The following is a 16,809-nucleotide window of genomic DNA, read 5'->3' as shown; positions in this document are numbered from 1 at the left end:
TCAACATATATGTCTACATACATATATACTTATTTTGTACTTGTTACATATAGATACACTCATAAATATATGTATATATATGTAAATATGTACATACATGTAAAATATAAAGTTGCTTAATTTTTATTTGTGTATCATCTCCCATAATATATCTTTATTATTTCAGCATGCTGTGGGAGAACAGCTTAGCTTACCACAATCAATTTATTTAAATACGGGTATGATATTTTATCTGTCAGCTCCCTCTAGAAGACAAAGCTCTTTTATCTCATCACTAATGTGGAATCATGCTACAGTCTTGCTGTAGTACTTCATCTGGTTTAAAGGGCTAACATTCATTAGCCAGCATAAAAGGCTGGGATTGAAAGAAGCCCGTGTTTGTTTCAGCCTTTACCAGTGTGGGACCTTGATGAATTAATTGTTCAGAGCCTTAGTTTTCCTTCTGTGACATTAACACAGCCCTGCTTTTGTAACACATATACTTTGGGGTATGTGATCATTTCCTGTGATAACTCTAGATTCTGAGAAAAAGACCCACTGAGCATGCAAATAATTAAATCTTCAAAGTTGTTGTGTTTTATTCTGGCTTTGGTTTTGCTTGTATTTGTTTTTAATTGGTCCTCTGCCCTTCAGTCACAAGTAACCAATTAATTTTGCATTGCTGCCTGCTTGAAGAGGCTACAGATGTAGTAAAAAGGGCTTACACAAATAGCAACAAATGTTTTTGCCCTGACAATTAAATAGGAAAGCCCAAGAATGTGAGTGACCTGAGAGAAGATGCACTAAGCTGTTGTTTTATTTTGTATTTCAGACTCTCAGAGGATTGGTGGAGGCAGTGGCTACTGGGCTATTGTGATTCTCTTTGTTATCTGTCTAGTTGCAGTTGGGGCTTTCATCCTCTACAAGTTCAAAAGGCAAGTAAACCTTAATCAACAACATACACACTTTAAGAATTAGGTTTATTCACAGACCAGCAAAACAGTGTTTGTTTGTTATTTGAAAAGGAGGCTTCTTGAAGAATTGTAAAAAATTCCTCTTTGAAAATCATGTTTTTCCAAACTTTTTAGGCATCAAGGTCCTGTACCGATGCTTGCTTTCACTTGCTGTGTTCCAAGAAAAATAGCAGCAATATGGGAACTATGTAGAGTTTCTTCAGCTTGTCTAAATAATATCATTAAGAAACAGAGCTGAGCTTAAATATTATTCCTGATTAATTCCTACCTTATTACTCTTAGCAGTTATGAATAAACTAAAGCTTTCGGGACAAAGAATCCGTCTGCAATGCTGATTTGCTTAAAAAGATAGTTTTATCAAAATGTGTAGCGCTCTGGAGTTTCTCTTCGCACACGTTACGTTTTAATTGTTGGGGCAATGCCATATAGAATGACTGACAGAAATAGATTAGCATTAATTTGACACTAAATTTTGTTAAGGGAAGAAATAATTCTGGAGATGGACTTTATGTAAGACATATTCTCAAAATTGGCAAGGGATGCCATGCCAGCCTTTGACAATCCAATATATCTCTAGTCTGCAACCGATTTTAATCAGAGCTACAAGGGTGCTAGGCAATTTAATGGATTTTGTGCTTGTTCATGAGTCTGTGTTATCATCAGCTATGCTCTTGGTATTTTTGTATCTCTGGAGCACTTAGAAGTTCTTGAGTTTAAGCGTACTGGAAGCAAGTCTTCATCATCATCAAATCCTGATGTCCTTACTCAGTGAGGTTTCCTGTTGATTTGCCTCATGTTTTAAAGATTGATTTTTATGTGAAATAAACGTAAGTTGTAGAAATGGGTGCAGCACTGAGTTTGTGATAGCAGTAAGAGTAGGTAGCATTTAAATAAGAGTTTGTTTAGATAAAGAGTTACTAAGTTAATATAGAGCCCCCCTTTTTTTCTAAGGATCTCTTCATTCTCCACTGCAGCAACTAAGTTTTTATTGCTCATACTGGCTGATTTCTTTAAAGGACAAAGCGCAGACTGTCAGACTGTCACCAGCTGAATAGAATTCCATTTTACTATTCTAGGTGCCTGCAGCAAGGAAAAGCATAAAAATGGTTGATGTGGTGTAATTATATTATTTCAGTAGCAATAGATGGAGGATTTGCTGTTTGTAGTGTGCGATCATAAAACTTGCTTGTGATATCTTTCAAAAGCTGTATGATTTATATCTTTTATTAGCTCTTAAATGAGAGCAATTAAATTACAGACACAATTACTGCATGGCAAAAGAAGTATGAAATATTCAAGAAAGGAGGAAAAAAATTATGTTCCTTGAGTTCTTTCTAAAATGCTCAATGAACCATTGCTTTATAAATAGAGCTTTTACTAAGGAGGAAACTATAGTACAATTTGCAAATTGCAAGCTTTAATGTCTCTCACACTTCTATATATAATTTGTGAAAATCATTTGCATTTAAATTTTGTGGGGATTCAATTTAGATGCGAGTGAGGAGAATCGTGAGAGTTATTCAAATGTTTATCAGTAGCCTGAAAACTGCAGTTGGCATTGATGAATGACCATGCAGTAGTATTCAATTTTAGTCCATCTCATATCTGTTTCGGAGATATTTGACGGAATTATTTTCAAATATTCCTGCTCATCTTTTCCAAGACAACAATTTTTGTTGTTGTTGTTGCATCCTTTATTTGTAATTTGATCTTCAAAGAATACTGAGTGCCTGATTGGTGCTGCGTTTGAAAAATCAATTTCCCCCGTGTGCTCCCTGTGAACTCCTCTCCCACCCAAGTCTTTAATCCCTTCAAAAAAGTCTTTCCTGTGTTTATAAAGATGGATGTTTCATTGCTGGATCCCCATGGAGTGCTTACTTGTGAGTAGAGTTCCTTTAAAGTCAGTACAGTGAGTATGTAAGTTTACAAACTTGTCCATAGGGACTGAGGCTATGAAATTGAGTGTCCTTTATAGATACAAAGGTTGCAAGTTGTAATGCACAAAGGCAGCTTGTCAGTATTATATGCCTGTATATTAAAAATTAATTTGCTGAAAGAATGCCATTGGCAACAAAAATTGTTCCATTTTAGAATATAATTTCAGCAGAACAACATTTACTGGGCTCTGTGGTAACTCAGACACACGCGCAAATATAAAAATGAGTTATTTCCACTTGCAGGCATGTACAAGGTGTTGAAATGTTAATAATATCCATAATTTTTATGTATGATTCACAAAATTAAGTAGGAGATGGAAGACATTTGCTTGTGCTTTCCTTTTACTTATGTAAGTCAGATACTCCCTTCAGAAAAGGGTTAAGGCTTTCTTTTTTTTCCTTCAAGTCAAAGAAATCTTTATTATATTTAGTTTTATTACTACACTGATTGGGTCTACAGGGCATGTAGATGGCATTGGGGCACAGGCAAAGCAGGTGGCTTGCAAAAGATTGTATGACTATTCTCTCTTTTCTGGCCTGGAAGACCGATCTTAAGATTGATACCTGGAAAGATGTAAGATAGAAAGACTGGGTTGCAGTTAAGATGGTGACTGCATTGGCAGGGAGGTTACAGCTTCATATGTGAGAGCACTTAATCTTTTTGCAGTGAGTCGAGGCACAGGTCAGGTGAAAATTAAAGAGAAAATAATAAACTTCTGTATAGACCATAGTAGAGCTTCAGTAGAAAAAGGAGAAACCTGCTCAAACTGCCTAATGGTTCTGGAGAGCCAGGGATTGGTTCCTGTTCCCAAGGAAAAGGCTTAATTTACACTAATTTATCACACAGAATTGCGAGATGAAAGACAGTGTTGACAAGATATCAGGACTAATCTAACAATTCTTTTTTATGAATCTTTCAGGGCAATCAGGACCTCTCTGATGAAACTTGCTGCTCCTGTTTAATTTCTCATTTTCTGAAAACTGCAATACCCAGCACTAAAAAATGGTGTCCCTCACACGAAATAAATCTCCCCAGATTAGTTTTTGGGAAAGCGGTAATCTAAAAATAACAACCCTGCATAAAATTATATGTCAGGTGCCTCGTATGCAGAAAACAGAGTATTTTGCCTAATTAAGTAGGGAGGGTAGGGGAAAGCAAAGGCAGATTCATTTAGAGGTGGTGGAATTTCAGGTGATTATTTATATGAATAGTAAAAGCCAACACTGTCTTATCACTCCTGAAGGAATTCCCATTTTAAAGAAAAGATTAAACTGTGTCATTTCCTACTAATCAAAACTAAAATTGTAGGGTCTGCTGGATAAGCAGATCTGTCATGGCTGTCTAGTAATGATTAGGTGACTAAATTACGTTGGTTCTGATATGCCCTAATCCCAAATAATTAAACACTGACTAGGAATACTGCTGTCCTGTGTTCTTATATGCAGTAAAATAGTGAACATTTATCATTTCATCTCCCTGCCTCTACTTTATCTAATGGTGTGTTTGTGTGTTCAGCCACTTATCATCAGGAACATATGCTTGAAAAACTGGTGCTGGAGTCCTGGGAGCTCATGGAGTGATTCCTGGCAATCCAGAGAGTAATTGGTTGCTTTAGACAAAAACAAAATTAGAAAGCCAGAAAGTCTTGAGACACACAGGGTTTCGATCTTCTGTGATCAGAGTAGGTAATCAATTCAGATTAGGGCTATGTTTATGTAGTAAATGAAAAGTAAATGTTAAATGGTAAGTGATGCTGGTTTTAGAGACTAATTCTGGTTGTATCCCACAAATGAACAAAGATTAGTTTAGCTACATTTGGGGCGGGGGGGGAATTTTCAGCATGGGAGTAAGGAGGGGTAATACCCCAACTGCTAAAACTGACTGTGGCTATGGCACAGGATGCAGTGCAGACAATGAACATGGATGGCTGGCAAGCCAAGAATAATGTGCCTTTTCTTTGCTCTTAATTTTTGAGGATGGAACTTACCAGTCTGATGCCTCAAGCAAACAGTATGTTACAGTACTCACTTGTATGCTTCAGTTGTTTAAGCATCCAGGTAAAATGGACTAGAGCTGTTTCTTTTGACCAGAACAATATGAAGCAGCTGGAAAATATATTTGAGAAGTCAGGTCTATTTTTTAATGCAGATCTGGGACTTTCATATATTTTTTCTATACCATACCATCTTTACTAAATTAAGTTCAGGAAAAACACTTCTTTTATTCCCTTTGAAAAAATGTTTATATTTTGTAGGTTTCAAGTTGCCATCCAGAAAAGATTTCTTCATCCTTTCACAGCAAGCTTCCATGGTGTGCGGTGCTGGGCAACAGTATAGAGAAGGCAAATAGAACTGTCTATACTAGGCAAAATGGAGGGAAAGAAAAATGCATTTTAGCCACATGAAAGCTGCCATGTAATCATCATGGATCTGAAATCCTTTCTTATTTTTTACATCTATATAACAGGATATCAGGGTAGCCAAACCAGAACAAATAGTTGGCTTTTCTGCTTAAGTATTTGTCATGGGTTCAGCTGTGGCAGTCATTTTTCTCTTTCTTGTGGCTGGTGCAGTGCTGTGTTTTGACTTCTGAGCTGGGAACTGTTGCTTGATAGCGAGCATGTTTTCGGGGTGTTTTTGTTCAGGGCCTTTTCTGAGCACGTGCTCCAGCCAGGTGGAGGAGGGGAGGCCAGGAGGAAGGAGAGACAGGACACCTGACCCAGGCTAGCCAATGATGTATTCCATACCATAGCATGTGATGCTCAGGATGCAACTGGGAGAGAGAGAGCAGGAGGGGTGGAGCTCTGGAGGAAAATGGAGGAAGGATCACGCGGTGCTCGGCCGGGCAGGGTGGAGTGAGTTATGGGTCGGTGGCTGGTGGGGTGTTGTATTCTTTTTGCTTGTTATTGGCTTTATCATTATTATTTGTAGTGGTAATGGCAGTAGTGATTTGTGTTATGCCTTAGTAATTAAACCATTCTTATCTCAATCCATGGGGGCTACATTCTTTGGATTCTCTTTCCTAACTCTCCGGGAGTTGGGGACTTGGTTTAAACTACGACAGTATTTTACCTGGTTAATAGTAGCAAATTTGGTTCTCTAAAAGAGTATGTGAAAATCTTCAACTTTTAATTTGTATGCAGATTACTACAGAGTACTTCAAGCTGCATGCATTGTTTTCACAAATTGCCATGAATCCAAAAAGCCAAATTTATACCATTCTGTGTGTATTCTTTATTCCCGAACTACTGTCAAGTGACACTTTTGGTAAATGAACCCCTTCCCTGGTCATTTCCACAATCTGGAGCAGAACTGTGTTATCTTTCTGCCTCATTGACTTACTGTCTCGTTTTCAGTCTCTGAAAAGCTATCTTTTTACCCACCTTGCTTATACTACTTTTATATTGCATGAGAGCAAGTTTAGTCCCAGTCTGTGTCATTTAGTTATAAAAATACAGGCACTAATTTAATGATCCACAATATTTCATAAAAACTTCCTCAAAAATCAAAGGAATAACATGTAGAAAAGATTTCTGAAATGGAAGAGGCAAGCAAATCAGAAGTGCCTTAAAGCACAAAGAAGTAATCTGAACATTAATCCAAGCATAATAAAGCCAGCACCACAATAAAGTATTCTATTTAATAGATTATTATTGTTAGTTTTATTTAAATTCCAAGAGAATTCTACATCATTCCATGTCTTTTGCCATGTGAATATGTTCCTATTTTTTTTTTATACTAAGCAGAATCTTAATCAAACCTCTGGGAAATGAATGAAGTTGAATAAAGGCCAATGAATATTGGCTCCACAAGGAAGGAACTGATAAGCCAAATAAACTAGAGAGCTAAAAAGAGTGGGAATCAATATCTCATCCCCCTCCTGCTGTTCCTTGCTCCTGAACATTTTAAGTGCAAATAGTTTCAGGTATGAACTGATTAGAATTTGTGAATATCAGGAATAAGAGAAAGAGAACTTTCTTGAATATCTTCTAAAAGATGTAAGGCCTGAAGAGCTTGGTGAAAGCCATGTGCTGTGATGTTCAATAGTAGTTCTGTGCAGAATTAAGTCTCCAGTACATATTTTTATGGTCCTCAGAGCAGACATGAATATTTCCTCTTCTTCATGATTGAAATAAAATGCTACAGAGAAAATAAAAGGATCTAAAAATGTAAACCATAGAGTGCTGCTCAGCAGAGGTAATTGTCTCCAGTGATGGATGTGAAGCACATGCATTTTGCAGCTGAAGAGTAAACCCCCAAAAGAATCTATTGCATAATCTTTTTCTCTGTACTTATAAATGTGCTTTCAATTTTCATATTGGTGATATAACTCTCTTGGGTCAGATTTCATGTCTTGTCATGTTTTCACAGTAGTCTTTTATGTAGACCCAAGCATTTCAGCTCTGCCTACTTCAAACAGTTACATTGCACTCAATAGAAATTGCTTCCTTAAGAAGAGAATGCACATCAGGGTACACAAGAGTTTGTGTAATTAGGGGTAGCAGCTTCTGTCCTACATATTAGAACAGTGAGAGGCAACTGAAAAATTTCCAGAGTCAGGCCCATCTTTAGCAAGGATTTGGTATCCACATCCTGATTCATTCCACAGTGCTTTTGTCCCTTTTAAGCAGAACATCTGGCACATGTGTTAAAAACACCTCTTGTAAAGGCTTGGACTATCATTTCCTTCAATCTGGTTGAGTCTCTTGCTTGTAAAACTGAACCATATGAAACACGTAGAGATCTCTATAGTGTATAAAAGGTCAAATGCCTACAGTATTTGTAGGCACAAGACCTTGTAGGCACAAGACGTTGTAAGCACAAGACCTTTACAAGACCTGCGATTCTCTCCTTCCCATCCATGGTCTGTATTACAATCTAAGGATGATTTCCTCTGTATCTGTGAGGAACAAAGAAAAGTGTGGGAGAGTCACTGATTATTTCAACTTTATTGCCTTTCTTGAAGGATCTATACTTAACAGGATTGGGCTCACAAAGTTTAGGTGAGTGAGAAATAAGAGCTTATGCCTCTCCTTTTACCCATAACTCATACAGAAGTACTCTTAACAATATGTTTAATGGTTATTTGTGAACTTGTGAGGTTTCTTCCTTTAGGAACCCCTTAATGCATTTAATAGCATGTATTGTGGCTGTTCAGTCTCTAACTAGTAAATCTTACCAGACACATGAGTTGAAGCCTCAAGATTTACACTAAAGGACACACCTTGTTGAGCTGGTTTCAGACAGGCTATTCAGGCTGGGCAGACAACAGTTACATTAGCAGCTCTGTTCCCTTTGCTTAACTGCAGAGGTCTCATGTGCCATATGGGTTCAAGATGGATAACATATTTATTGTGTCAAAAATATTATGATGATGCCGTTGATGCTTCTGCAGTCTGTCAGAAGTTTTGAGAAGGTTCCCTAATTATTGCAGAAACATATGTGCTAATTCTGCAGATGTGTTTCAAAGATGTTCCTCTGGGTTTTATTTCCCTTAGGCATTCAGCGTTGGACTGAAAGTGAGCATTTTGACAGGTTTGATGCAGGTCTGATTGAGAGGGATATTGTTTTCCACACGACCAGTTTCATTAGCAAACACATTAAAACAGTCTGGAGTTACTGGCCCTAGAGAAATAAATCAAAATTAATTACCTAATGTATTTGTTTTGGTAACAAGGAATGTCCTTCCCGTTTTCATCATGGCTTTTTTCAGGCAGTTAATAGGGGGAGAGTGATGCAGGGATTGGCTTTATGTGTATGTTTGTGTTTGAGGAAACTCTTGAAATGGTCATAATAGCACAGCGTTGTGGTGTTAGACCTTGTTTGTGTCCTTCTCCTTTGTATTTGGTTAGTACTTTATTTACTCTCAGCTCACAGAGATGCAGAAATATATATAAATATAATTTTGTGTGTACACATACAGGTATGCAGTATGCTATTAATCCCTTGGATAGTTCAGAATAAAGGCAGGAGATCTATTTCAGTTGTCTTTCATTTCTTAGCAATTTTGATTTATTCTAAGTATTCTGATGCAATGGAAGGTGCTGTTCAAACTAGTATGCTGCAGTAACTTTTATCTCAAACTAAAATGGTGCCACCTGGTAAATAACTTTCTTCTGAAATGACATTTAAAGACAGGTCATCTTCAAAAGCCTCGAGAAAACAGAGCAACCTGTGTGATTATCCAGCTTTCAAACTGCTGCCAGAATATGGAGCAGGAGATGGTTGTTTTTAGAGACTTGTCTACAAATTAGTGTCACTTTTTCTATTTTCTCACTGTCTAAAGGAGCTCAGCAGAAACCACAGCTTAACCTCAGCAATTCAACCATATTTTCTGTTTTCTTCTCGTTGTCTGCCCCTTGCAATAATCTGTGTTTAAGCACAGATTTTGACAGCCGTGTTCTGCTGTCATGCTGATCAAGCTGTGGAGCTGCTTCATGCAGTGTACAGCCTGCAGCTCCCTAATCAGAAGTGTCTGCTTGGTGCCTAGAAGAGGATGTCCTTATGTGCTTAGGCAGACTGCATGTGAATGCAGCTACAGCAAAGGGTATGGCTCTCAAGAAATTTTTAAACCATAAATTCTGTTGCACAGTTAGAAGTCCCTGATTATTCCGTTTGATTTTACAAAGTCTAATTTATCAAGTTAATCTAGTTAAGAAGTCTTTATCAATACTAAGACTTAAGGCTCCCAGTCTCAGACATAGTGCTAATTGTTCATTAGAGCTGATAGAGCTGTTTTAATCACATGCTTTTTGGTTTTCTAGATTCAAATCAGAATGAACAAATTAATTAAATGCTGTCTGCTATAGAGAGTTTTGTCTAATTCATCAGTTTCCAGTAGTCCTGGATCAAACTTTACACTCTGTCTCCTTCAGTGCTGCCTGCTTAACTTCTCTACTGTCCCCCGTCTTCTTATGTGCCCTGACCGGTGCTGGTTTGCCTCCTTACCCCTTGGTCCTGGCCTCCTGGCTCTTCACTCTCTGCTCCCTTTCGATTCCCTGCCTCCTGAATTTCTCCTGCTTCCTCTCCTCAGCCCTGATGGAGCATGAGAATGCTGTTCAATGTATTCACACTTCAGCATCAACCCACCACACCAGGGAGATGTGGTGATGATTGTGACCTAGCTTGATGCTTGCAAAGACACTTGGAAACAGGAATTAATATCTGTTTTGTATTTTTATTTCTTGAATTCTTAAAATAGTTTCTCTGTGCTTTTAGTAATTTTTTTTATATTATTGTTCATTGTTAGTCAGAAATTGATGCTTAATTATTATGTTGGTATGAACGTTGTGATAAGAAAAAACTGACTGAGAATGAGGAGTTGGTAAGTTTAGTTTGTGAGCGCAAAACTAAGGGAGGGTGGGATTGGTGCTAGTTTGTGATTCTGGAACACCTTTGGTCTGCTGAAGCTCTGCTCTGATACCAGCATGTGCGCAACACAAGGGAACTCCATTACAAGACTTTTTCTCCTTGTCCGATATAGGAAACTGCCAGGCAGAAATGTCTATGCCCAGATGCACAACGAAAAAGAGCAGGAAATGACAAGCCCTGTTAATCATAGTGAGGACACCCAGAACATCATCCAGGGTGAGGAGTTTATTGATGATGATCTGGACTCGCAAACACTAGGTAACGCAAGAGGTAACTTCATTTTTAATTTATAAATTTTCATAAGTAATTGATTTTTAATTGATATTTGTTTTCATTTTAGCTTTTTTTTCATTTTCTGCTCAGTCTCAGGAAGAAGCAAATAGTACACCACTAACAAAGGATTCTCCAAGTTACCTTCTTTCAGCTTGCTTGTGATAACAGGCCTATGTATGGATGACATGCTGTATTGAGGACGAGTACACAGATTATACATTTTCATGTTAGGAGATAGACATTTTTAGAGAGAAATTATATTTGGTAGAACAGTATATAATAGGTAACAATAATCCCCTGAATTAGTGGAAAATGTAATCTAATATAGAAGGATTTGTAGAGTCAAGGTTTCCATTCTTTCAAATGGATTGAATCTAGATCTATTGCTTTATTTGCCGTTGTACTAAAGTGGCATTTAAAGTTTTCATTATTAGAAATGTTACATTTATTCCTGTATAAAAAGTATCACAAGTCTTCCTTATGTAGGTAATTTAAGTAACTCCAGTGTTTATGGGATGGTGATAAGGAAGCCATGAGGGATACTTTCTGTGAATATCTCACAGTGTAAATTATTCCAGTGTCAGGTGGAAGTATATATCCTGGCACCCTGTGGTTATTTTTAATGTAACATGGAATGCTGATCTATAAAGTTCATTTCTTGTAAAATTTACCATTGTGTTCAGATTGCTTTCAGGTCACAGTCTGAAAAGTGTAGGACAATGGAAAAAGCTCCTCAGTTCCATTTCTACACATTTTGTGAAAATAAATCAGATAACCCAAAGCCTTTGGGATTTGTAGCAGTAGATTGATGGTGTAACAAGCAACTGTGATGTCTTCATGAACCCATGGAAAAAGATGTAGTTTAGCTGCACCAGAGGTAGCCTGGGGAAGGACAGAACTTTGAGAGAAAGGAGATTTCTTTATCTTGCGTTTCTTGTTTATATTTCTTGTCAATATCTTTATTTTCATTTGCTGAACTCTATGTTGCTTCTAGGTTCTTGGAGGTGTTAGCTTTGAGCACGTGGAAAGAATCCATTCTCTTTCTTTGCTTTGCACATTTATATCTTTTCTTTGACAACCTTTGTGTATGAGTATCACTGTTTTTTCATTCAGAGTTTGCAAGACGACCATGATTGCACTCCTGACTTTACTGGAGTTAGTTCCAAAAACAACCCTGGAAAAGCAAAGTCTATGTTAAAATTGTTTGATCAACTCATTTCCAAGGTCTTTAGAGGAGAAGGTTGAATGCAAAAAAGTTCCTTGCAGACATGCCTGTTAAAGTGGAGCATTCAAACACCTCTAGTAATGTACAGAAGCATAACTACTTTTAATGGTAGAAAATCCCTTATGGACTATTTGTATAGGGCAGCTTGGGATGCTGGAATAAAGAAATGCTGTCCTGACTTGTAATGCATTCAGAAATAATCTCTATTTGCCCTGCACACCTTACTCAGAGAGAGAGAAAAAAATCTTATGTCTGGGCAGAGCATTATTAGGGTTAAAGAGTGCAAGATCATGATGTTTTGCTGGGAAACTTACTACAGCAAATGCAGTTCTCAAGGTTATTTGTGCTTCTGCCAGGTTGTCAGCACCAGCAGCATTTCCAATAGAATGTAAAGAGCTCATTTCTATGGATGATAATCATCCGTATATTGTCAGCTACCGTACAGCTTTTAGACACAAGACTTTATTTAATACATAAAACTATCCTGCTTGCTGTACTGCTTTGCTAGTTGCAATATTTTCCACTAGCTTCAGTTTTGCTCAGTACTGCCAAGAAAATATTCCTGTTAATGATACTTTTCTATTTTATCTGGCCAGAGAATAAAATATGTTGTAATCTCTGCTTTATTAAATCCTGGTTTACGACATTATTTGCAGAAGGTTCCTGTATTATGGAGATCCCTTCTAGTTGTGGTGGGCTTTCTCCCTCCCTATTGGGAGATGTCAGTAGCAGCCTCCACTCCATGCACAGCAGGGAGTTGCAGGCCTGGGTTTCTGTTTGTTCTCTTTTCATAACTTTTGAATTTCCACAGTACAGTATTCCCAGACTCACCCATCCACTTTTTTTGTTTTCTATATATTTTATGTTGCCTACTTTATCGCAACCCCCACCTTGGGACTCCTCAACACCATTACCTTGCAGTGACTCCTTCTGGGAGAAGTGGCAACTTGAACAGCTACAGAGTTCCCTTATTGCTGATGCCGGTCAGTGTCCAGTCCCAGGTCAGTGGCATGTCGAATGGACGCCTCAGGTTCCATTCTCCTCCCTCACCTGCACCCCTCAAGACAACTACACCTTTTTAAGCCACAAAGAGAACCAACTTATGCAGTTACTGGGATAGAAACCCTAGGAATTCACCACAAACACATCACCATGAGCAAAAGCTTTGTGTGAAAGTATGCTGTAGGTACATGGAGCTGTTGCACCAACCTGTTGTTTGATAAAGCCACTCTCTTCATGCAATTGACTTGTCCCTGCAATAAAAGAGGGATTTAATGTGAAGTGCCTGAAATACACTAACGCTGGCCCTTTGTTTCTGTGTTTTTGTAGGCAATCACTCAGGCGTGGTTTTGAGCATCAACTCCCGAGAGATGCACAGTTACCTGGTTAGCTGATATTTGCAGCTGAACACAAAAATCAAAAGACTCTTCTCTGTATTGTTTTATTTTTCCCTGGTGATGTCACAAAATTGCAAATATGGCTGTAAACGCTGGTGGAGAGGAGGTTTCTTATCAGCCCCATGGAACAAAAAAAGTCTGTCATCAGTTACCGAGGGAGAAGGATAATACATCTTGTAGTTCACTCTATGGCCTGGGAACTCATTACAATTGAAACTCAAAATATGGTAGCAAATTTGTAGCTCTAGGCACCTCCAATGCCACCTTATTTCTTTTCTGTTTATGCTTTAGTTCTCTATGGTTATTTTTAGAAGGATTGACTGTAACTTTCTAATTATGTTTCTGAGGTATTCAGCTGAAGGGTTGAGACTTTTCAGCCTAAAAAGATGATTTTTACACAAGTGACTAGACCAGAACAGGAGGTTGGTTGATCACAATGATTTTTTAGGAGACCAAGTGTTTCTGTACTGTGGGAGAGAGCTGAGTGAGGAAACAAATGCACTCCTAGTTGATACAAGCTCTTAACTTAAGTGTGTCAGACAATCTAATGAATTTAGGCTTAGGCCCTTCTGTGGATAGGATAATGCTCTTGTAAGTGTAGCAAGTCATGACAAACCATCAGCACCAGTATCTCTCTGAGTCCCACCCCGTGTGAAAGAAAAACACCAGCTTGATGCTATTTCCAGACCAGGTGCCTTCACTTGCGGACAGTTACTTTGCTTGCTCACTTCTTGTCTCCTGAGTGAGCACCTCTAGGACGATGGCAGCTGCCAGATGAGTTATCATGTACAACCCCATGCTGGTGGCCTGTCTCTTTTTACATTCCCAGAGAGCATAAATACCTCTTTTAAGGCGCTTTCTTTGTATGGTTATTTTTTATAGATTTCCTGTAAGGGCAGAGGTGTCAGTTAGGTCAGAGCTCTCCTCCATGCAGGACTGGGTAGAGCACTGCCATCCCCTTCCCACCCACATCCTTCTGTGGAGTTTTCCCTGGCTGTTTGCCCTTGCAGGCAGGGGTGGGCAAACTCTGACCTGATCTTTTCCACTCGGGTTGGTTTGACAATCCGGAAGGACATGGGGAGGATAGGCTGATTTAGGGATTCGTATTTCCTTTCCATCACCACAGGGTGTCACTCAGTCCATACCACTGGTGGCCCTGATTTCTGCAGGGAATGCAGTGGGACTTCCGGTGGAACTTCCTACAGAAAAGTTTGTATGTCAGGTCAGAGTTTCCTAATCCCAGTTTTGTGAGTTGGACCAGATTTTCCTAGTACAAACCTCTGCATCCCTAGGGAATGGCAATGCAGTGAATCCACACCCTGCTGGTTTAACTCCGTGTGATTTATAGAGCCATGCTGGAAACAGACTGTGGTGTGATGAGTTTAAATATCTGGTGTCCTGTGTTTCACAGATACCTGGGATGAGGATGTTTCTCTCAGAAACCTATATGATCTCTTCACTTTTTGCCTTCTGTAGAAATAAATAGCTCTTAACTTACTGAATGTCATACTGATGCTAGTGACAGGCTCACACACCACCTTACTTAAGGAAGATACAGATAGTTAGCTACATCTTTCTGAATAAACAAACAGAAAATAACAAAATGCTGGTAAACCAGAAGAGAACTGTCCTAAAATTATTGTATGCATTAGAGACATTCTTCTATGTAATTGTGAGTATCCTAGAGCATATTGTCATCAAATGCAACGGACTGGGATGTAATAAGTCAGCGTAGTACTGTAGGCTCTCACAAACCCCACAGGATGTATGTGTAAAGCACAAGAAAATCTAGATTATAAACTTACTGTAAGGAACTACTGGAAAAGTTTAAGTGAAGATTCAGAAAAGTGCTTGCAAACTGCTCAGGAAAATAGTTTCTAAACTTTTTGCCTATTTAGTTGTAGAGCGCCATGCAAACTGACTTATGGAGAAGCAGTGCTCTAACTGACTGCTGTGGGCCAGACTCTGTAGAAATCCAGGGTGTTACATGTACCCGAGTTTCCAGAAAAGAAATGCAAATGCAAAATGTGCCATGCATTGGAAACTCTTGGGACAGTTGCACCAGAGGCTTTCCCTCCTTACCAGCTCTTTATGCTTTTTCAAATGGAAATGAGCTGGAGCAGAGAATAAAATCATATTACAAACAGTTAGTTTGTTCCTGTGAAATAAATCTGAAGTGGGTTATTAGTATAGGGCAGGTGAATGTCAGATTAGCCTCATGGACAAGGGATGGAAGATCTAGCTTGGGGTTGTTCTCCCACTCTGTCTCACTAGCAAAGGACACTGCTGGAACTAGGTCACACATCTAGTTTATGCTTTAACAGGTACTTTTATACATCTAATACAGGGTGATTTGTGTCTCTGGTAATAGGAGTCTTTTGGAACATGGCTGAATATTTAGCTGCTTGGTACTCTAATTAACACTTAGCACAATATAGTGCCTGTAATAATGTTTTTTGATGCTTATTAATTTGATTCATGCAGCACTCCTGTGAGGTTGGTTTGTCATGTCTTAAAACCACTGTTTTCTAAAGAGATGTCAGTATCGCCATAACTGTGTTAACACTACCCAGCAGATAATAAAGGAAGCCTTTGATTCTCTGGCAAGAATTACTTTAAAATGCATTATTTTAAAGCTGAGAAAATGCCATTAACATTTTCCCACTCATGGTGTCTTGGTTTATCTTTAAATTAAAAGTCCCACTAGTGCTAGGTTTCAAATCTCTTGAACTGAATCCATGGCATCTTAGCAAATGCTAATAATCCTTCATATGTATCTAAAATCCTGATACACGTGTATACAGAAACACAGAATAGTTTCTATGCACAAATGCTAGTTACACATGCATGCACACACATGCAGTATTTGTACATATTCCAGTTAAATTTATTAGTGAAGAAGGGTGATTTGATGTCTAAGAAACAGAAGATGGCTGTGGGATACCTGGATTTTGTACCCAGACTTTGGGCAATTTACTTAACTTGTATGTGCCTCAGTTTCCCCACCTGTAAATTGGGGCTTACAGTAATTACCTACCTCACAGGGGTATTGTGAGGCTAAATCAATTACTGCTTGTTCAGGTTTGCCAGTGTAAAAGAATTTTGTGAGCATAAATTATTAATAGTTTTACTTTCTTCATTTTACTTGTATTTACCACTGCTGTTATTAGTCTACTGAAACCAGCTGCAATTACGTATAAATGTAAAAACTGCATAATCAAAAAAAAAGGTACATCACTTAAAGAGGTAATTTTATTTAAAAACTGTTACTGGAACGTATTGTTATGTGGTAGCATTGCAACATTGGCTGTGATTTTGCTGTTACACACTACTATTTTATTTTTCTGCAATGTTATTTGGTCAAAAGCCTTATAATGATGTACTGTGAGATTTAACACTGATGTTGAACTACAGTGAAACCAACAAAACTGGCAGTGTATTGGCCTCATTTACATCTTCTGGTCTTAAACTCTGTTGTGTTTGCATTTCAAAAACACCCTGTACTTTTCAGAGTGCTCCAAGCAGTACTGATGGCAGCATTCTAATAGAGCCATCAAGATTTACAGCTGTTATCTTTGCTTTCCCTTTTGACACTGAATGTTTTAGGTGGATTTGGGTCCATCCACGTAAAGTGCTCAGAAATTCTCAGAAGA

The 16,809-nt window shown here is 38.3% G+C and overlaps 1 protein-coding gene across 1 annotated transcript in view; it reads left to right on the top strand.

Annotated features, from left to right (window-relative positions):
• SORCS2 (sortilin related VPS10 domain containing receptor 2) overlaps positions 1-16,584 on the top strand; it is a 111,751-nt gene extending 95,167 nt beyond the window's left edge. Inside the window, exons 23-26 of the mRNA XM_034064787.1 lie at positions 812-914; positions 10,374-10,531; positions 12,681-12,760; positions 13,089-16,584. Of these exons, the coding sequence (XP_033920678.1) occupies positions 812-914; positions 10,374-10,531; positions 12,681-12,760; positions 13,089-13,112 (365 nt within the window). The 3' untranslated portion in view covers positions 13,113-16,584. The remainder of the gene's footprint in view (positions 1-811; positions 915-10,373; positions 10,532-12,680; positions 12,761-13,088) is intronic.
• Positions 16,585-16,809: the final 225 nt, after the last annotated feature.

Source organism: Melopsittacus undulatus, chromosome 7 (genome assembly GCF_012275295.1).
Source record: "Melopsittacus undulatus isolate bMelUnd1 chromosome 7, bMelUnd1.mat.Z, whole genome shotgun sequence".
Taxonomy (NCBI): domain Eukaryota; kingdom Metazoa; phylum Chordata; class Aves; order Psittaciformes; family Psittaculidae; genus Melopsittacus; species Melopsittacus undulatus.
Note: the sequence above shows the minus strand (reverse complement) of the source record. Positions and strands in the feature narration are given on the sequence as shown.